At 41.6% G+C, this 22,766-nt stretch overlaps 1 protein-coding gene across 1 annotated transcript in view; it reads left to right on the top strand.

The window, feature by feature from the left end:
* FAF2 (Fas associated factor family member 2) overlaps positions 1-20,675 on the top strand; it is a 68,307-nt gene extending 47,632 nt beyond the window's left edge. Inside the window, exons 4-11 of the mRNA XM_040240506.1 lie at positions 223-299; positions 2,632-2,770; positions 4,698-4,783; positions 4,882-4,973; positions 6,863-7,040; positions 7,992-8,163; positions 8,756-8,899; positions 14,552-20,675. Coding sequence (XP_040096440.1) covers positions 223-299; positions 2,632-2,770; positions 4,698-4,783; positions 4,882-4,973; positions 6,863-7,040; positions 7,992-8,163; positions 8,756-8,899; positions 14,552-14,734 — 1,071 coding nt within the window. The 3' untranslated portion in view covers positions 14,735-20,675. The remainder of the gene's footprint in view (positions 1-222; positions 300-2,631; positions 2,771-4,697; positions 4,784-4,881; positions 4,974-6,862; positions 7,041-7,991; positions 8,164-8,755; positions 8,900-14,551) is intronic.
* Positions 20,676-22,766: the final 2,091 nt, after the last annotated feature.

The raw sequence follows: 22,766 nt of genomic DNA, 5'->3' as shown, positions 1-22,766 counted from the left end.
AAGTGTTCAAGCAGATTTAATATAAAAATTATGTTAGTATTAGATGAAATGAGGTCCTAAGTAGTTGTTTTTTTAAGAAAGATGAAGTGGTCCAGGAAAAGAGAACCATATGTGACAGAAGGAGAAATCATATAAAGGATAAAAAAGAATGAAAATCTTATCTAGCAATTAAGGTATTACAGGTTGGGAGAATGATATCTAACTTTGTTTTTGGAATTTCAGGGGCTGCTTGGATGGGGTTATTACTTGATAATGCTTCCGTTCCGGTTTACCTATTATACAATACTTGATATATTTAGGTACGTACCTTTGTATCCATGTGTTTAGTAGCAACAGGGTAGACTTTGGAGCAGAAACAGATCAGAATAAGGTTTATGCTCTTATAAATTTTGACTTGCCAGTTTATCAGCATATTGAATACCTTTCCTAAAGTATTTCATATAGCATGAAAATATTTTCAGTTTTTCGAACATAACAACAGATGTTACCATTTTCACAAATGAGTCTGCCTATATTTATTGTATCCTCCCTATCCCACCATGTTTTCTCCCTAAATTCCCCAGTTAGTCTTCACACCCTTTCTGTTCCAACCTTTGTTACCTTTACTAGCTTCACACTCCTTGTTAACTTTCACCCGAATGCATCTTACTACAACTCATAATTCCAACAGATTGACTTGCTCTGAAATGACCCATTTTTCCCCAGATTCCTCCTATAACAGTTTCACTGTTCTAGACACCCCTTCTGTACATTTCCCTTTGTCTTGGCAACCCATAGGTTGCTGGCACTATAACCCTTCCACGTGTGTGTACACCCTTGCTTCACACCTTCACTTTTCTTCTCACCTCCTTCTTTTACCGTTTGGAGAGCTCAGCACAAGAAGCTACAGAAAGACTGCAAAACGTCAGGGGACCCAAGGTGCACATCAGACTTGAGTGTCTGATCTAGAACTCAGTAATAGATGAATCCACACCTAATCTTTATGGAGAACTAGAATGTTTATGGGCATCCAGGCCAATAAATGTAGCCTTGTATGCATACAGCGCAACCTGTACCTGCCTCTGAATACAGGCTAATCTTTGCCTTACTCTAGGGAACAGAGCCTGAAGGTATGGACCGACCAGCTTCAGAGGTGCATGTAAAAATCTTTAAAATCATTTGCTATCTCTGTTGTTTTGTTTTCTTTAAGCTATTTGTCCTAAATTGTGTTGGCCATTGGACTATTTTGTGATGAGAAAGAACAACAACAAAAGATAATTAAAACCTTTATCCATTCATTCATAAAATTTGAAAACTTGGAGTAATAAGATAATCCTAAAATACTTGATTTCAGATAAAGTTATCAAAACATTAATCTTAAGGATTTCTAATCACTCCTCCACGTACACAGCTTCCTTTTTTTTTGTTTTTAATTTGCTCTGGAATGTTTGTGTCAGTGAGTTAGATTTGATTATTCAGGAGAAATTCCAAGTGACATTGTGTGTATATGGGGAATTTGTTAAGGGGATAAAGAACTGGCTTAGTATTTGCTAAGGAGAATATCATAGTGTAGTTAGCTTTTCTATGCTGAATCAAGTATATGAATATTGTTCACTTCCTTGGGGAAAAATATGCATGGCATGTGTTACTAATTTTAATGCAACTGTATCATCCAAGCAACTTGTTTAATGTTATGTAGCACCTTGACTTATCAAGCCCCTGCTCCTTTGCCTTTTATGGAAACCCAAAGGATAAATAAATGGTACTGTACAAATGTGATAAGATGACCTCTTCAGAAACAGATCTACCATCTTTAAACTTAAGTAACTGCCAAGTCTTCAACTCTGCCAAGTGTTGTCTAGATCCATTTTATAACTTCCTCTGTGGATGCTGTCAACTGTAAATCACTGAGCAGAATTTACTTGCCCCATTGATGAGCAAGTAAATCATGACTGCAAGTTTGGATTTGAAGTTCTTGTCCATAATCTGAATAGTTTGGGAATGTGGATTCATAATTCAAAATTCCAGAACAGAAAGGAAAGGGAGACGCAAGTAGAACAACCAGAAAGAGACAGCTCTGTTCTAGAACAGCACTGTCTAACAGAACTTTCTGTGATGATGGAAATGTTGTGTATCTTCACTGTCTGTTATGGAACCCATTAGCCACACATGGCTATTGAGCACTTGAAATATGGCTGTTTTGAGTAATGAACTATATTTTTTGATTGTATTGAATTAATTTTCTTGGTAATTTAGATAGCCATATGTGGCTCTTGGCTGCTGTTTTAGACAGTGCCATTACAAGAGTCTGAGGGTACAGCCTGACTCATGACCTTTGTGGATATTGTGTCTTCCTTTCCCAGTTCTTTCAGTCCTAAATTTTTCTGCAAAAAGCACTTAATATTTGTTTACGCCAGTGTTGAAATGTATAATCCTAGTAGTTTGCATTCTTCTTAAACAGGCAGTGGCACAGCTTGCTGCTTTGTGGCTTTGGAGCCAGACTGTATTCTCAGGTTTGATGGTCCACTCACAGGTGTTTCACCTCCCCTTGCTGCCACACCTGTGGCTCTGTGTAGGAATCCTTACAAACTGGCCCACTCCGTATGCACTACAGTAAGCCGATTCATGTGATATGTATTCCTTCCTCCCCAGGTTTGCTCTTCGTTTTATACGGCCTGACCCTCGCAGCCGGGTCACTGATCCCGTTGGGGACATTGTTTCATTTATGCACTCTTTTGAAGAGAAATATGGGAGGGCACACCCTGTCTTCTACCTGGGAACCTACAGCCAGGTCAGTGCCACAACCATATAGATGCCAATTTATTGATATGGTTCTATCCTCAAAGGAAAGCATAGGCCAGCACTGATCATGTCATTCTTTTATTCAAAACCTTTAAATGACTTTTTATAGCTTACACACACACACACACACACCCACACACACACAAAAACAAGCCCTTTAGCTGGGCCCTCTTTGATCTAATCCCAACCTCTTTTGAGGTCTTTCCTGCATAACTTGTTTCCCTGTACCATAGGTTCTAGCTAAACAATCCCTTTAACACACTCTGTAACATCCCACCTCTGTGCCTTTGCTTTTACTTTACTGTTTCCTCTGTCTGGAATGCCTTCCTCACATTTTTGTTAACTGGAATCTTGCCCATCCTTCACCAGCTCTTGTCTCTCCCCTCTTGTACCTTTCCTGATTGCTGCACTCTACCCTGCCTACTTATAGACTAAAATAGTCTTGTATTTTCATAGTGTTTTTTTTTTAAATCTTATAGCAATTTCACAGTCTTCCGTATTTTATAGTTGTTTGTGTTCATGTCTTATCTCCTATACAGACTATAAGCTCCTTGTAGGCAAAGCCTAAGTCTTCTTGGATCCCTCACAGAACTGAATAAAGGCATAGACCATAGACTCAAGGCAGCACATCTCATTTAACCCAAGCAACACACACCTTTGACTGTTGTTATCTCTCAGGGGGCGAAGATTAGTAGGAGTTCTGTGGGTATTGGGCATACCCCTGCTTCACCAGAAACAAATGTAGAAGTAGCGTGGTGGGCATGTGCCTAAGAGTGGTTCTGTTCTGCAGCCTCCAGGATTCCTGAATCTATCTGGAAAAGGAGAAAAATGCTGACTCTTGCTTCCTGTGTGATTCTCCCACATCTGTTTTTTCTCACTGGCTGCTCCCATCCCACTCAGTAAGCCTTAAGCACCTACTATATACCACACGTTGTGCTCAATGCTAGAGATACATTTGTGAATGAGATGAGTCCTCTTATACACCCTCTTTGCTGTGATCCTGAGGGTAGACCACTATTGGTCGTTCAGAAAATCTTAATTGAATTGTAATGTGTCCAGGAGTCTACAAATGAAAAAGCACACACAGGAATCTGGGACACTTGCCTTGTTTTTGAAGATCTTTTAAAACTCATGCTCTTTAAAATGCCCTTGGGTCCCTCATTTTCTCATCCCTGTTTGGCATGTGGCCAGGGATCCAGCTTATCTTCACAGTATTTATTATGCTGTAGCTGCTGCTACTGCTGCTAAGTCACTTCAGTCGTGTCCGACTCTGTGCGACCCCATAGACGACAGCCCACCAGGCTCCCCCATCCCTGGGATTCTCCAGGCAAGAACACTGGAGTGGGTTGCCATTTCCTTCTCCGATGCATGAAAGTGAAAAGTGAAAGTGAAGTCGCTCAGTCGTGTCTGACTCTTAGTGACCCCATGGACTGCAGCCCACCAGGCTCCTCCGTCCACGGGATTTTCCAGGCAAGAGTACTGGAGTAGGGTGCCATTGCCTTCTCCGTTGGCTGTAGCTATAAAGTGGCAAAATTCTTGTCTCCTTTTTCAGGTCAGATTCTCCTGTTTTTATCTTCCTTTAGACTGTGGGAACAGCTGACTTTTCTGTGATTACATGGGGCTTTTTTCTGTCAGGCTGCTTATTCTTTATTCTCACTTGCCTAATACAATTTAAATCCTAACAACACTAAAAACTTTTTCATTGAAGCTTATTAGCATATGGACTTTCTATTGGGAAAGGAATGCCAAGGGTGTGAAGATAGAAGCCCAGGAGTTTTCTGCTTTTTTTGCTTACCTTCTTTCCTTATTTCTTCTTTTGTTTCTAAATACATAGCTGTATCCATTAGGATCCTTATCCTAATTAAAAGTTTGAGGCACAGTCATCATCATAATCAGTGATCTTCTGTTTCTCACAGGCACTTAATGATGCCAAACGGGAGCTTCGCTTTCTTTTGGTTTATCTTCATGGAGATGATCACCAGGACTCTGATGAATTCTGTCGGTAAGTGGATTGGTTTTTTTCTCCCTCTTTTCTGATCTTATCTGCTGATAGTTGTGGAAAGCAAGTTCCTCTTATGTCATTTTCATCCCTCTCCACAGCAACACACTCTGTGCACCTGAAGTTATTTCACTAATAAACACTAGGATGCTCTTCTGGGCATGCTCCACAAACAAACCTGAGGGATACAGAGGTAAGTTGTGTTTTTTTTTTCCTCATTGAAATTGTTAGAACATCTTTCAAATAATCTGGACAGACATGCCATTTATCGCATGACTATTCTGTGGCCAACCAAACCTCTCAGCAGTCATAAGAGATGGGGGTTGTATTACCTCCACTGTATAGTTTAGGTGTTTAAGCTGCTGGCCCAGGATCAAACAGTTAGCAAGTTTTGGAGCACGCTCAGGTCTGTCAGACTCTAGCCCACTTATTACAGTTAACCATTGCCAGAACCTGTTTTGTTTTTTAAAATACCCAGTCCTGGCCAGCAACTTGCCTTTAATCTTAGTGGGCTTTTTACCAAAGAGTTTATTCTTGTCATTAGCAATTTTACCAGAGCTTCTTGCACAGTAAGATAGTTGTTTGAGTATGTTGAGTGCCCATAGGGATTCAGAAAGCTCAGATCTTTACTGACTGTAACTAACCCTAGCTGCTGCTGCTAAGTCACTTCAGTCGTGTCTGACTCTGTGCGACCCCATAGATGGCAGCCCACCAGGCTCCCCCGTCCCTGGGATTCTCCAGGCAAGAACACTGGAGTGGGTTGCCATTTCCTTCTCCAATGCATGAAAGAGAAAAGTCAAAGTGAAGTCGCTAGTCATGTGTGACTGTTAGTGACCCCATGGACTGCAGCCCACCAGGCTCCTCCATCTATGGGATTTTCCAGGCAAGAGTACTGGAGTCGGGTGCCATTGCCTTCTCCGAACTAACTCTTAACTAGAGGTAAATATATTTAGAAGTCAGTGTAAGATATACCAGCTTCCCTGGTAGCACAGTCGGTAAAGAATATGCCTGAAGTGCAGGAGACCCAGGTTTGATCCCTGAGTCGGGAAGATCCCCTGGATAAGGAAATGGCAACCCACTCCAGTGTTCTTGCCTGGAGAATCCCATGGACAGAGGAGCTTGGCAGACTACAGTCCATGAGGTCACAAGAGTTGGACATAACTTAGCAACTAAACCACCATAAGATATAAAGGCATCTAGTGAAGGAAAACAGTTTACTTTGCAGCTACTTCTGTTCAGCAGCTGTTGAGTATATATTGGCATACAGGTTCTGTGCTAAATCCTGAGAACCAAAGATGCAGTAGATGGTTTGTTTGCATCCTGGAATCCGAATTGTTCCTAATTGGTTTTTAAACAGCTGATAAGTCCTTGCATATTTGACATTCTAATATGGCTTTGGAGATGAGCAGTGATAGAAGGAGACTAAGGATATTTTTATAGAAGCTTAAAATCTCTTCTTTTCAAATCATAAGGTAAAACTGTTACGGTACAATCTTGGTTATTTGGAGGACCAACTTTCTAAGCTTGTTCAGAATAGAAAAGCTAGCCCTTTTGTCTTATTGGGTAGCATATATAGGACATAGGAAAAGGGGATAAGGAAGGGATTGGATAAAAGGAACAAAAGATAGGGAAGATGATGGTTGAGATCATCACCAGTAACAGAAAACTGGAGAGTTGCAGCCTTGGCTTCTTTAGGCTTGACCCCAACCAGCACAAAGGAAGATTATTATAATAAGCAGTAGCCAGAATCCTTGTATATCCTTTTTGCTCTGTCAAATAGACATTGTCCTTGAACTCTGCAGCCTGCTCTAGCATCATGATAACCACACCCCACCAGAAAAGCCTGTCCTCCTCTAATCAGACTAGTTGGACATAAGAACATGAATATATAACAACAACAACAACAAAAAGATTGAGAAAGTAGGGGAGGAAAAAAGGTAGGCGGGGAATAAATGACACCTCCACTGTTTCCCAGTTGAGACTAAAGCAGTTATCTCTTGCTTGTTGTGTGAACTCTTAAGATAATTAATCTGTTTTATCCCTAAGGCCTGCCCTTGATTTTTTGGATCTTCTTTCTGTCAGTCTCGCAGGCTTTAAGAGAAAATACCTATCCATTCCTGGCCATGATTATGTTGAAGGATCGGAGGATGACTGTGGTAGGACGTCTAGAAGGCCTCATTCAGCCTGATGACCTCATTAACCAGCTGACATTTATCATGGACGCAAATCAGACTTACCTGGTGTCTGAACGCCTAGAGAGGTACAGGGGAGTTCCTCTCTGGAACTGAGAGACCAGCTGCAGACATGGGTGCCTTACCTGGGGCTTCACAAATCCTGACTTCTTCTCTGTTAGGCAACTTCAAAAGCTTTCTCCATTTAATGTTAAAATATTCATATATGGATACTTTGACCTAAATAACTCCATCAGATCATTTGTCCTTGGAGATGTCATTCAAAATAAAGACTCTGTGCTCAGGATTATAAATCATATCATTTAAAATAGCTGAGCATGATATAAAGAACTTAAATATAAAAACTGAGGAATGGTTATAACTCCCCTCCATCGTACAAGTAATATACAGGAATTAATATAGAAAATTCAGGAAACACAGAAAAGCACAAAGAAGAAATTTTAAATAATTCATAATCCCTACCACCACTTTAACATTCTGGGATATTTTCTTTTAATTTTACAGACAGACACACAACACTCTACATACATACTCAATTTTTCAGAGAGAAAAATATACCAAAATGTTAGTGTTTCCTTTTTGATTAGTAGAATTCTGAATAAGGTGTTTCTGTATTTTTCAAACCTGCTAAAATATCTGTATGGTTTTTTGGTTTTATAAAAGCAACATATACAAAAATGCAGTTACCCGAGAAGGTATTTACCTATAAAATATGATATTGATGATCATTTGATAGCAATAATACTGAGTTACTTCTGTTAGGATTGGGGGGAAAGGATAGTTTTACATGAAAAATTAAAAAGAGATGGAAAAGCTCACGATTTCTTTTTCTGTCAAATTAAATTAAGAGACAGTACATTTAGATTCTGCATGCTTTCTTTGTACTCTCTCATGATAGTGTTAAATAGTCATTTGCCGAGATTGTCAACCTTTTTAACCCCCTAAAAAGTTTCAGTATAAGGAAACACGGGGCTTTGTGAGATTTATCTTTTCCTTTTGTGCTTTTGATCTGTCCACAGGGAAGAACGAAACCAGACCCAGGTGCTGAGACAGCAACAGGATGAGGCCTACTTGGCCTCTCTCAGAGCTGACCAGGAAAAAGAGAGAAAGAAGCGAGAGGAGCGAGAACGGAAGAGGCGAAAGGAGGAAGAGGTGCAACAGCAGAAGCTGGCAGAAGAGAGGCGGCGGCAGGTGAGGAGCCTGTCTCTGCTTCTGGTGACTCCCAGACTGGTCTTTTCTTAAGTGTGAAAGGAAAAAACTAGATGATAGGGTTGTGGATGATTTAAATTCTCCATGCCATTTTAATATTTACTACATTTTTCACAAAAAGTATTTTTTTTTTAAGTTTATTTAAACAAATATAAGAGTAAGTATAAAGCTTATGTAAAACAACTCTGTTCCATGAAAAGGAAGCATAAACAGATAGTAAACAGTTCAATATGCTAATTCACAGCAGTAGTGTTTAAACATTCAGGTTCCAGAGTTAGCTCATCTGACACTTAATTCATGATCTTGTTTCATCATTGCATATTGCTGCTTGATTATAGCCCGTGTCTTTCAGTCCTTCCCTTTTTTCTAACAGTTGCATACCTTAACAGTCAATCAGTAATGCCTGTGATGCAGTGGTGTGTAATCAAATACATAGAATTTAAGTGAGGTGTTTCTGACTCTTGCCAAGTTTTTTTCCTGATACTCTCCAGTAAATCTGTGATATGATTGTATTTCTTGTTTCCTTGTTCCCTAGTTGGAACCATAGTCTCACCTTTGCTTTGTGTCTCTACAGAATTTACAAGAGGAGAAGGAAAGGAAGTTGGAGTGTCTGCCCCCGGAGCCTTCCCCCGATGACCCTGAAAGTGTCAAAATCATTTTCAAATTACCCAATGATTCTCGAGTAGAGAGACGATTCCACTTTTCACAGTCTCTAACAGTAAGGACTGCCTCAGTTGTGTGAAGTGTTAATGTCTGGGCTATAGATCTGAAAGCTTTTAAGGACTCTGAAAAATGTTCTTGGTTTATTTGCTGCTCTAATGAATAGAGGAGGAAGGGGGTGGAACAGAGAGTGAAGAGGGCACTGAATTATTGTAGGTTCCTTCAGGTCTAGCTGCCAACACAGAGCAGTTACTAAGATTTCATTATGTCATGTTTGAGCTCTGCCAAGAAGAAAAGATACCTTACCAAGAAGTTCCACAGAAGACTCAGGTGTTGGAGGTGGGAGGCTCTCCTTTGCTGCTTGGCTTTCATTGGCTTCAGAATCCCATCAGCACCCCTTGCTGTGTAGAAAAGGCTCTATCCCCATGGCCCTAGAAGGACTGGAATTACACAACTGGGTGTAAGTGCATGTGCAGTTTTCATGCAGCTGTCACTCTTTCTTCTCAGGTTACCCTGTAAGCCCCATGTAGTAGGGCTACATTGTATAGCCGGTGTCCATAGGTAAATAGTATTTGTCATTCCATAGGGATGTAGTTAAAAGCACAGACAGAGTCTTACAGAATGAGGAGCAAATTCTCATTGTTCTTTTGTTAATAAATGTCTCTCCTTGGTCAGTTTACTTAATCTCTACGCCTCAGTTTCTTCATCTGTAAAATGAGTATAATGGTCACTCTGTAATAGGATAATTAGGATTAAGTTCGTATGTAAAGTACTCAACATTGTGCCTGGCTCATAGTAAACATTCAAGTGCTATTTTTGATATTTGTTATCAGAAGGAATTATATTTAGTGTTGCTTTGTTGCCTTTATGTTTATATTGTGTTGGCATGTTGCCTTTCCAAATTTACAACCATACTAGATTCTGCCATTTCCCTGATCACTTGAAATAATCAGGAGAAAACTGCATAATTGGACTTCCGTGGAGGCTCAGTGGTAAAGAATCCACCTGCTAATCTAAGAGACTTGGATTCAATCTCTAGGTCAGAAAGATCCCTTGGAGCAGGAAATGGCAACACCCCCCAGTATTCTTCTTGGGGAATCCCATGGACATAGGAACCTGATGGGCTACAGTCCATGGGGTCGAAAAAGAGTCAGACATGACTTAGTGATTAAACAACAACAAACCGCATAATAGAAATGTGGCTGCTCTGTGGTTAGGTGAGGCTGGGTGGCATATTGATAACTACTTCCTGTTTAATTGGAGAACATTGAGCAAGTTACAGAATCTCTTAGAGGGCCTCAGATATATCACAAATACAAAATGGAAATATAACTTGCCCTCTGATAACATTAAACTGAAGGTATTTTAGGCCCTGTGCTGGGTACCCTGTGAGTTATGCAGGTGAGTAAAGTGTGGTTCTGAAATTCACAGAGCTTACTGACTAAGAATGTTAAGATTATTCAAAGAGCTAATTCACAGTAAAACATTGTGAGGCATCCTGGTGAAATAAATAGCTTCTCCATTTTATTTATCTCTCATTTATACACTGATTTATATGGAGGAAAGTACTCTTCATCCCTAACTTTGGATATTTTATTTGGGAATAACATGAATGAGCGTCACACAGGACCTACCCTGTTGTAGATGGTTACTATATGTTCGTTCCCTTCCCTTGATGTGTCTCCTAACTGCTATTTCGTGTATAGGTTTTAGCTTGCAACCATCTTGACTAACCGTTTCTCTGTAGTATGCCCAAGCTCTTCTGGAGCTTTTACTCCCCAAACTCTCATTACATATATGAAAAGCCCAAACAAAATTTCCTCTCCTCAGAGTTTTTAGAGGAAAATCTATTAGAATTGGGGAATAGAATAGACTTTTAGTCAAAGGGTAACCAACCCATTTGTTTTGTTAATAAATATTTAATCCTTGTAAGCCTTTAAAAAGATTTGCACTAAAAATTATTTTAAAAAATAAAAACTAAGATGGAGAAATGAGGACAGGGCTCAGAGATAGGAAAGAAGTATGATGAGAGGTATAGTGGCACTGTTGGCTTTTCATTTAACATTCGTAGTGTTACAGCAAGTAGCTGAAGAATGAGTTGCAGTTTTTAGTGCCCTTACAGACTGTGATCTTCCTGTGAGGTCTACCCTTTATACATACTCTGGATGAGTGAATGTTACATGAAATGCACTGTTTGCACATGATGCTCAACTCTTGACAGTGGTTAAATGCTAGGATTGAAAAAAGGGTAAAATGTACAAAAATCTCCAGCTTCTGTGAGTGGGCAGAAAAGTGGCACCTGACTCTCTCCTAAATAAATGCATATAAGAGAGAATCCAAATTAAACTCAGCCCAGAACTCATTTTTCTATCCATTACGAACCAAAAGGGACCTCTAGAGTGATTTTATGTGTTTCTTGATGGTATTAGGGCATTGCCAGTGATAAAGAATGCCAGTGTTATATTAGTGTTGAGTATTATCAAGCAGTGATTGAAAAAGGAGCAAGATATTTTGCCCTTTTGTAAAACCCTTACTGGGTTCATACCAAGAATATTTGGTGCAAGTCTAACTGATGCATCTCAAGAAAAGAAAAGGAGAATGAATGTTAATGGAAATGGCAAAGACAAAAGGGAACTGAAAATTATTAAGGTTGATGGACCAAAATATGAGAAGTTTGTAAAATGATGAATGGATTAGGTAAGAGGAAAATGAACTTTAAATGGATTTGTAGCTATAGCCCCTTAAAAATTCTAATGAGGTAAGTTTAAGTTAAGACAAACACAGGAAGGACTGCTTCACCAAAAGGGAATACACTTTTATGAGAGGTGGAATAAAAAGGAAATAGAAATAGATTCCCTCAAAAAAGTAAGGGTAACTTGAATAGTGTGTTCCTGATCTTTGTGAGGGACCTGAACACAGTGTCCTTCATAGCACATCCCTTGGAGTCTTGTTAGAAATGGAATATGTGGGACTTCCCTGGTCTTCCAGTGCATGGGACATATGTTCAGTCCCTGGTCTCAGACGATCCCACACACCAAGGAGCAACTAAGCCTGCACACCGCAACTGCTGAGCCCACACGCACCGCAATGAAAAGTTCCTGTGTGCTACAGTGAAGATCCTGCGTGCCACCCCTAAGACTTGACACTGCCAAATAAATACTTGTTTAAAAAACAAAAAAAAAGGGACTTACCTGGTGGTCCAGTGGGTAAGATTTCATGCTCCCAACACAGGAGTCCTCGGTTCCATCCCTGGTCCGGGAACTAGATGCTGCAACTGAAAGTTTGCATGCCTCAACTAAGAGTTCACGTCCACAGCTAAGGATTCCACGTGCCACAGCTAAGACCCAGCGCAGCCAAATAAATGTAAGAAATGGAATATGCAATGAAGAGGACCATAGATCAGCCAGGGTGTGTATTCCTAATGGGTGGAGTTCAGAGAGAGGGGAAAAGAAGAATTTACCTGTATCTTGTTAGAGCCAAACTAGAGTTAAGAGGGCTTTCTCAGAGGAGAGGTCCACATGGAGGGTGCTGGTCCCGATCTCGATCAAGCTAAGGAGGTATCCACTTATGGGGACAACCAATGAAGAGAAGTCAGAGCCCAGGTGGCCTGGGAATGGAGTAGATATTAAAGCCAGAACCAGGTAAGGAGGGTGTACATTTGGAAAGAGGAATCAACTCTTAGCATTCAGCATATATAGAGGGAGATAAAGATACAGATTTGTATATGTATGTACACATTGCCTAGCTTTCTCCACAGAGAGTGCCTAGGAACATAAGCATCCCAGTAGCAGTGAACATACTTTTGGTACCTGGATCATGGTTTCTATTTATTTTCTGATTTTTTTCTTTGTTTGGCTACATCATGCAGCATGTAAGGTCTTAGTTCCCTGAGCAGGGATTGAACCTGTGCTCCTTGCAATGGAAACATGGAATCCTAACCACTGGTCCACCAAGAAATTCCCTAGATCATGGTTTTTAAATACCATTGTCCATTAGGAGGAACCAGGGAATGTCCCTGGTGGTCTAGAGGTAAAGAATCCACCTGCCAATGCAGGGGACATGGGTTCAATCCCTGGTCCAGGAAGATACCACATGCTGCAGAGCAACTAAGCCCGTGTGTTGTGCCATAACTACTGAGCCTGAGTACTGCAGCTGCCAAAGCCCATGGGCCTAGAGCCTGTGCTCCACAACAAGAGAAGCCACTGCAGTGAGACGCCTATGCACTCCAAGAAGAGCAGCCTCCATTAGCCACAAGAGGAAGCCTGCATGCAGCAGTGAAGACCCAGTGCAACCAAAAATTAAAAAATTTTTAAAAAAGAATAATCAGGGCTCCTTGGAGAAATGGCCGATTGCAGGGCTGGGATGGAAAATACAAGATTCGCCTGTAATACCTTGTGCCACAAAGCAAGGAATTATTCAGAGAACATGGGAGACATGTCAGAAATACACAGAAGCCAGCTTCATTGGGCTTCTCAGACTCCATCAGAAACAGTTTGAACATTAAAACCTATTGAATAAAATAGGAAAGCATGGCTCTATGTAAATAAGTTGAAGAAAGTTTGAGGAGCAAAATGTTTCTTGAGTTTCAAAGTACTTCCCCACAAAATATTCCTTAGTTACAATGGAGAAAAGACTAAGAGGGAAGAGGCCTGGCAGGTCCCACCTTAATCAAGTGATCATAGTGGACATCATAGGTAATAGAGCAAATTGAAATTATACTCCACCTAAATAGGATGCATTGAATAGATCACATCATCATTTCTATAATACTCCTGCCAAAGGTGCATAACTGGAATTAACCGTGAATAAACTTCAGATAAACAAATAGGCCAAATAACAGACCGGAAACCTTTAGTAGCGTCAGGGTTATGAAAGTTAAGGAAATCCTGAAAATCTGTTCCAGGCTAAAGGAACAGGGTTAGGAGATGTGACAGCTACTAAATGCAACACACAATTCTAAACTGGATGCTTTTGCTCTAAAAGGCAACTGCCAGTACTTGAATGGGGCCTCCTGAATGAAAATTTAATGTATATTTTTACAGTAATACATCAGTTAAGTTTCCTGATTTTGTGGGTTTTGTATTATGAAGGTAATTGCCCTGTTTGTAAAATATACACAGGTATTCTGGGATTATGGGACATTCAGTTGGTAGCTCACTTTCAGTGGGTTCAAAGAAAAAATTCTATACCTATGCTTTCAACTTGTCTCTAACTCTTGACTATTCCTAAGTAAAAAATGTTCAGGGCTTCCCTGGTGGCTCAGTGGTAAAGAACCCACCTGCCAATTGAAGAGACGTGGGTTCAGTCCCTGGGTCAGAAAGACCCCTGGAGAGAGGAAGTGGCAACCCACTCCAGTATTCTTGTCTGGGAAATGCCATGCACAGAGGAGCCTGGTGGGTGACAGTCCATGGGGTCGCACCGGCTAGGACTTAAGCAACTCAACAACAGCAAGGTTTGTTGTTTATATCAGACTAGTTTTCAGAGAAAGAGATGTATCAATTCATAGCAGGACTGGGTAACAAATCTCTTAAAAGAGCTTCCCTGCATGTTTGCTCTGTGAAATGGATGGATTTTGAAATGAAATTTCACTGTAATGTGGTAATTTTGTATCTCCAAGTCATCCTGGAGAGAGCTGGGGGTATACTTGATTTCATAGTTGGGGTGTGTGTGTGTGTTTTCTCACTGCCCTTTTTCTCTGTGACCTCTGCAGGTAATCCACGACTTCTTATTCTCCTTGAAAGAAAGCCCTGAAAAGTTTCAGATTGAAGCCAATTTTCCCCGAAGGGTGCTGCCCTGCCTCCCTTCAGAGGAGTGGCCCAACCCCCCAACACTGCAGGAGGCCGGACTCAGCCACACAGAAGTTCTCTTTGTTCAGGACCTAACAGACGAATGACACTTTTTCTTCCTCTTCTCTCCCACCCCAATTCCCAAAAGAAATGGAAAAAAAAACAAAAACAAAAAAATAAGAGAGATTGATATTATTATTATTATAATACAATATTTTTTTTAAAGACTGCTGCATCCTAAGGAAGGATCAGAAACCATGCTGCCTGCAAGAGTCACCACCGGTGTGCGCACGCGAGGTTAGCAATGAACGTTCCCGCTGGCAAGCCCACCCTTCCCTACTCCCTCTGCACCTTCCAATGAAAGGAGACTCTTCACCTCCAACCCAGCTGTTGTCCCAACTGGGGAAGGGGACATTCCCCCTAGGTCTCATGCATTCTTGCTTTTATGGAAAATAAAAGTGAAAACCTTCATCAAACAGCTACTGCAGCATCTCCTGAGGACTCGCTTCTCCCACCTCCAGAGAAGAGAGGGGAGAGAAGGCACAGAGCGGAGAGATGTTCCTCAACTTCCTACAATTTATGAATAATTTTAATTTTTTTTTCTGTTGCTTTGTAATGACCAAAGGAATGAGGCTGACATAGATGTGTTTGTTTTTCTTAACATTATTTGATAAGGAGCCAGTTTTTAAACCCATGAATTCTTGCCCTGGGCTCCTTAGCCCACAAGAGTGTAATAAAGGTGCCCTGGGCTGGTTTATGCTTATTTCTGCCATTGTCCCTCTCACGTTCCCAGAGAGGTTATTCTTTTTGGTCCAACTCTTGCTGTCCTTTCTTGCCATCTGTGCACCCCACTTGGGGCAATGGGAGGAAGTCCGGGTTTGTACCCCTGCAAAGGTTGTGTATGTACCAATAGACCCGTATATGTGGTATGAACTCCATGTAGATTTACCTATACATAAAACTGCAGCTTTTCCTTGGAATCTGGATCAGTGGTCATTATGGGGTCTGAACCAAAGGATGGCAGTTCATTCCTGTTCTGACATGTGCATGCTCTTTCTGCCCAGCCCTGAGCCTTCCTAAATTGCCAAGCTTGGTGCCTTTCCAAAGGACTAACAGGGCCTGTGATGCAACCAACAGAACCATGTGAGAGGACCTTGTCTGTCTCCTTAGGAATTGGCGGTAGTGGTGGTGTAAGGATTGAAAGAACCATAGGCCTGAAGGAAGCCAAGACAGAACTCAGCCTGTATAAATTGTTGGAAGGCACAGTTCAGTTTTTGATGTAGCCGCCTGCTTTGGAGACAAGTTTTTATCCTCTCTATTGCTGTTGATGTAGTAGGGGTTTTTAGCCTCTGGATGTCTTGTCTGTGGTTGAGTTTATGGTAGTGGGTACATGGGTCAGGCCGTGTACTAGCATGAGCTGACAAGTATTCCAGGGTGTTCTGTGGTAGACTGGTGTTAGACTCAACACTGCAACCTACTGAAGTTACCACAGTTGCCTAGCATGTGGTGAGGCCAGGGGCTCATACCAAGCACAAGTTGTTGGATTTGCAGTCTCCAGAGGCTTTCTCCTGCTTAGCTAAACCTGAGGGCCATCCTTTTAGGTTGCACTGACATGGCTGCTATTTTCTGCTGCCCTCAGTGGTTGGGGTAAACACCAAGGGCCAGTGGGGAGCCCCGTAGGTGTCACCTGAGGACCTTGAGAATTTCGCAGTGGCCTTGGCACAAGTGTCGACGGCACAATCTCCAGGAAAATGTAACCCCGCTCCTGCTTCTGTCATCCTTCCACTTTGTTTCCTGCCATCCCATGACCAGATGAGTGGGAGATTGCTGGCTGTTGCCATAAAATGTTATCTGAAGTGAATTCCAGGATAAACCGTGTTCTCCAGGCCACCTTATGTGAGAAGTTTGCTTCCTGCTGACAAGCACGCAAAGAGGAATTTTTTCAGTTAACTCAGAACCAACCTGCCTGCCTAGAATTTGCATTTCCCTGGCAGGACCTTTGCCAGGTTGGATGTACCAAGTTTGCTTAATAATTCAATTTGCATCTTATTCTACAATGTGCACTTTATGCCTCTTGCCTTTTGCTAACCTGTCCAGTGAAGGAGGTCCGATGCCAGAGTATTAAAGTCTATTTGTGTCAGTACAACTCTCAGGATGGCCTGTCAATTTGCTTTGTTTTGTTTTTGTCCTTTTTTTTTTTTTTTTTTTTTTTAGCGCTGCTCTACTCAGAGCAGTTCCTGTCTTCTTGCTGATCTAGACCTGCCACTCATCCCACTCCTTTACTCCATGAAAGATGCACATTTTGTCAATGCCGGTACAATCTGTATGTTATTCCCAAGGACCTCTGGGAACTTGATGGGACCTTCAAGCAAGAAAACAGAGAAGCTGGTGATCCACAAGCATTTGCTCTTATTTCCAAATCGCCTGATTATTTCAGCTGTTTTCAAATGCCAAGTCATCAGCTAAACAAAAACACTTGTTTCCAGTTTTGTTCTGCACTTCCAAGACTGAAGTAGTAGATTCAACTGAATTTCCATAGGAAGTGACCAAGCAAAGATACCCAATTGGAGTCAGTTGAATTTCTGCAGCCTTAGTTTTTTCTTCAACACCTGCAGAATTTCCTGCAGCAAATACTTCTTTCTCCTTGCTTTCACTATAATGTTTGGATAAAAAATGGCCAATGGAGAATACTTCTTTAAAAAAGAAAAACAGACTATAAACAAGCTAAAAAGAACCTAGAATCTTCAACTGAACAGTCATTAAGAACATTGCAAATGGTGCCAAGGCCAAGGAAAAAGTTACGGAAAATGACTGTGGGAAGGAGTGATAACCCCAGAACGCAGTCGGGAGTATTAATCTGGTGCTTGAACAAGGAGCTCCACTTTAGAACTGGTTTTGTTTTGTTTTGTTTTTTAAGGACTTGCGAGAGACGCAGCAACAAGAAATCCATCCCCCAAGGATGCAGTGCCCAACTTGTACTGCACCTGAATAAGTTACGTGACAATTTACTGAGGAAATCTAGTGTACTTTAAATTTTTTTCATAAAAGTTTACATTGTATTGTAGGTTAACATTAAATGTTTTATAACAAAATTTTCATACCAAGTTGTGGGTCTTTCTGTCTGGGGGAGATGTGGTCTGTCTGAAGGCAAGGTTGGAAAACATCAGGGAAGGGAATATTGCCAAGAAGTAAGAGAGGGTCAAAAAGAAGCAGGGAGTTAAAACAGACCTATGATGTGTTCCTGTGAAAATGGCAGCTCAGGCAGTGAATAGAAAGCTGGCGGGTCTGTGTTCAGATTGTGGTCTGTCATTTGTCAGTCTTGTTAACCTCTGTCTCAGGTCCCATGAGCTTTAGTTTTACCCAAATGTAAATGAAAATACCATCTGCCTCAGGATGGGCTTGCAGATGAAATCAAGTAAATGGAGAGGGAAAAAAACTATGTATGAAGCACCTGATGCAGGTGTCGTCTGTTCCCCTTTCTCTGAGGAAGTGTATTTTGAAGGTATATTTTCTGGCATTAATAATGATCAGTTTCTTAAGGAATGTCATTTCTCCCACCTGTACAGACCTATGTTCTTGCAAATGAGTGGCTAGAGAAGAGTCACTTTGGATCTAACAGATTCTTGACTTTTAGAACTACCCTCCTAGTCTATTTTTGCTCTTATTTTTATTTCTGAGGAAATTTAAGCCTCAGTTCTTTGCCTCTTTCCTACTATCTGTCGTGGGCAAAAAACTCATTTCTATAAGTTTTTGTCACCTGCAGAGTCTGCCCTGTTGCTTACCCAAAGATACATATATGTATTTTTTAACCCACATCTTAAGTGCAAACTAGAATGTCTTCTCAGTCTAGTAATTCTGCAATAATAGTTAATTCACCTTAGGTCAGAATCCCCTAAAAATGAAAACTTTACAGTTGATTGTTCACAAGATTTGCTTGATTGGTGACATACAAGATTCGTTTCATCTATTAATAGTCAAGGAAGATGCAGACTCTGATGCCAGGTACATCTGGTCACAAATCCTGGCTGTGGCTGTGATTTTGGCCAACTAACCTCAGCTCCCTAGGCTTCAGTGTCATCTGTAAGATAGGTCCAGATGTAGCATTTCCATGAAGATTCAATAAATTGCTGCTGCAGAGTGCCTGGCACACAATAAGTGTTGGGTGAAAGCTCCTGTTACTGTTTTCCAGTTTGTAGCTGGCCCACTGCTAGCAGTTCATCCCCATGCAGATCAAGGAAGGAGAGAAATAGGGGAGCGGTTGAGATTTTGCTTATGGGCAAATAGTGCCTGACACATTTTCTTGATGCACTTCCATCACTGCTGTTGGGACTCCATGTGTGCTTTCAGCTTGATAAGACCAAGTCCTGGGCCCCCAGAGTTCCTTCCTCTTGCCTCTTCTGCCACTTTGACAAGCTGTCCTCCAAGGCAAGCTCCCAAAACACATGCCATGTGCTTGGACTACTATATCCTGTTGGTTGCTACTGGCCATTCTCCAGATGTTGGCAACTGATACTTTTTCCACCAGCAGCGTGCGTGACTCAACACCTGCATATGTGGATTCCCTAAAATTCCAGCTCCACTTGTGTGGAGCATAGTACTCAACTTCTGTGGCAATGTAGTATTGCAGGAAGCAGCTTTGGAGTCAAATCTGGATTTGAAACTGCTTCCTGCTGGCAAGTTTCCTCATACATAAACCTCACAGCAGGATCCTTGCAAAGTCCAGGTGCCGCAATGAAAACGCCCAGTCCTAACCACTATACTGGCAGTACAGTCCCTCCAGATGCCATTTAAAGGAACTGGTATCTGTGAAATGCTTGGGTACATGGACACAAAGTTGAGTGGTCGCTTTCCCCCTTCTATGCCAGCAGTCCTAGGCTTTGAGTATGGCCTTCACTCAGAACTGCCTCACCCTCAGGACTTAAGAACCGACCCTCCTCACCATGGCCGTTACTGTTCCAACTCCACTGTCCCTACTCTGCCCTCAAAGCATTTTGTCCCCTTCTCGCTTCAGTGTCTCTACTGGAATCATGTTGGCTTCACATCTCTCCACTACAAGCCAGTACTGACACAATTCCCAAAGGACACTCAATGGTTTGATTTCGCTCTTGCTCCTTCAGCTGCAGAATCCTAGCATGTATCACAGTGAGTTGAGGAGCCCTAGGGGTTGGTGCCCTCTCCTTTGATCCAGGTCAGGGAAATTCACGCATTTGTACCCCCACTGGCACTCCATCACTGTGTCCCCTTTCTCAGATCCAAGCCCACGTGCATCCTACTTACTCTTACGCCTACTGCAACAGCCTACTTCCTGAGAAAACGAGGTCTTGCCCAGAACTTCCTCATCTCCGTTGTTCACCTCAAAATGGTTCTGTGTTTTGTCACCTGCTTCCTGTTTCTCTTCTGTCCTGTGGGTGTACTTTCTCTCAAAAGAGATATAATTAATACAGTAAGATGTCCAGCTCACAAATCCACAGCTTGATACAGTTTTACCTAAGTGTACACCAAAACCAAGGTGCAGAATACCTCGCCCCCAGAAAGTTCCCTTGTGTGTCTTCCCAGTCAGTGGGCTCTCAGAGGTAACTATTCTGACTTTTTTCACCACAGTTTTGCCTGTTCTTAAACTCTGTATAAATGGATTCACTTTATGTTTGTGTGTATGGGCTTCCCAGGAGGTTCAGTGGCAAAGAACCCGCCTGACAATAAGGAGATGCAGGAGACACGGGTTTGATCCCCAGGTTGGGAAGATCCCCTGGAAGAGGAAATGGCAATCCGCTCCAGTGTTCCTTCTGGGAAAACCCCATGGACAGAGGAGCCTGGCGAGCTATAGTCCTTGGAGTCACAAGAGTCAGACTCGACTGAGCATGCATGCATGTATGATTGTATAATTTTATAAGTTGTTTTCATGATGGGAATTTAAGGAAGTTCAAAGCAAAAAAAAAATTATAACTACCACACTGTCCAGAGATGTCCATTGTTAATATTGTGATGTGTATCTTCCTAGACTTTGCATATAAAAGCATTTTTAATACAGAAATGGGGTAATATTATAAATATTGAGTTATCTCTTATTTCACACATTCTTCTATATCTTTTTTAATGGCTATGCAGCATTTCCCTAAATAGATGTACCACATATTGATCAAAAGCCTCTTATGACATTTAGATTGTTAAACTTTTTGTTTGCTTTTCTAGATAATAAATTGATGAACATCCCTATAGCTAAGTATGCATGTCCATGTTTATTTTCTCAGGAAAAAAAATTCTAGTAGTGAAATTACTGAGTCAAAAAGGAATGGAAATTTTTACTTTTTAAAATGTTTGTGTTATCTCTAAGTTGTAGTCCAGAAAAGTTATTTTATACCCTTATCAGACACCATCTGTGTTATGATCACCAGATCTTTACCAAAAACTATTCCCTTTTCAGTTGCTAGGATTGCTTTATCTTCTACCACAAACTATTTGGCATCTCCTCCCTTACAAAATCTTAACTTTGCTTTACCCATAAATCACCTCCCTGTCTCCTTCCTTTCCAAGATATTTTGCAGAACCAGCCCCTGCTTCTTCCTTAACCTCCTGTTAATTATACTTTCATCTCCACTTACCATCTCTTATGGTCACGCATGACCTCTTTTTTTAAATTTATTTAATTTGGCTGTGCCAGGTCTTTGTTGTGGCATGTGGGATCTAGGTCCCTGACCAGGAATCAAATGTAGGCCCCCTGTATTGAGAGCCAGGAGTCTTAGCCACTGGACCACCAGGGAAGTCCCCCCATGACCTCTTAATTACCACTTTCATTGGCCTCTTACAAGACCTTTTGGAATGTAGAAATCGTCCAGTTGATGTTTGACACAGAATAATTGTTGTCGTGTTTCCATTCCCTCAGGTTGGGTGTCAGAATATGTGAAGAGGTTAAAGAATTCACACTTTATCCTGAAACCCATTGAGAGCTTTAAACAAGGGAGGCACGTTGGATTAGGGTTTTAGAAAGTTGATTTTCTCACTGGGGAGACTGAATGGGAGATGGCAAGATAAGTGACACGATGGAGTTGTGTATCAGGAGCAGCCTAGGGATGGTGAGAACCAAAGAATTGATGCTTTTGAACTGTGGTGTTGGAGAAGACTCCTGAGAGTCCCTTGGACTGCAAGGAGATAAACCAGTTAAACCTAAAGGATTAACTTTGGAAGAACTGATGCTGAAGTTGAAACTCCAATACTTTGGCCACCTCATGCGAAGAAGTGACTCATTGGAAAAGACCGTGATGCTGGGAAAGATTGAAAGCAGGAGGAAAAGGGGACGACAGACGATGAGATGGTTGGATGGCATCACCAACTCGATGGACATGAGTGAGCAAGCTCTGGGAGTTGGTGATGGACAGGGAGGCCTCGTGTGCTGCACCCATGGGGTTGCAAAGAGTCAGACATGACTGAGCAACTGAACTGAACTGAAGGGATGGAGAGGCTAATGATGGAATGAGCACTATTTAGGAGAAATAGTGGCCAAGACTAGGAGGTTGATTAAATATGGAGGATCAAGGAGAGTGAGAAATTGAGAATGTGCTTATGTGTGCTTAGTCCCATGTCTGACTCTTTGCGACCCCATGGACTGTAGCCTGACAGGCTCTTCTGTCCATGGGGATTCTCCAGGCAAGAATACTGGAGTGGGTTGCCATGCCTTCCTCCAGGGGATCTTCCCAACCCAGGGATTGAACCCAGGTCTCTCACATTGCAGGCGGATTCTTTACCAGTTGAGTCACCAGGGAAGCCCGTGAATACTGGAGTGGGTAGCCTTTCCCTTCTCCAGGGGATCTTTCCGACCCAAGAATCAAAAACAGGATCTCCTGCATTGCAGGCGGATTCTTTACCAGCTGAGCTACTGGTTTCCAAAAACTGAATTTAGGAACAAAGTTGCTATTTCAATGGGGGAAGATAGTGTCAGAGACAGAAGTAATACATAAGAGGTGAAGTGGGAAGATCAAATGTAGGCAGCTCTAACAGAATTTGTCAGTGATAAAGTATGGGAGGAAGTAGGAACCAGGACTGAGGAAGGGTTATTTGAAGTAGGAGAGACTTTGTTATGTTTAAATGCTAAAAGCGGAGGTTTTAGAGAAAGGTTGAAAATGCACAGAGGAGGGACAATAGAGA

The sequence above is a fragment of the Oryx dammah genome, unplaced genomic scaffold (assembly GCF_014754425.2).
Source record: "Oryx dammah isolate SB20612 unplaced genomic scaffold, SCBI_Odam_1.1 HiC_scaffold_5, whole genome shotgun sequence".
Lineage (NCBI taxonomy): Eukaryota > Metazoa > Chordata > Mammalia > Artiodactyla > Bovidae > Oryx > Oryx dammah.
Note: the sequence above shows the minus strand (reverse complement) of the source record. Positions and strands in the feature narration are given on the sequence as shown.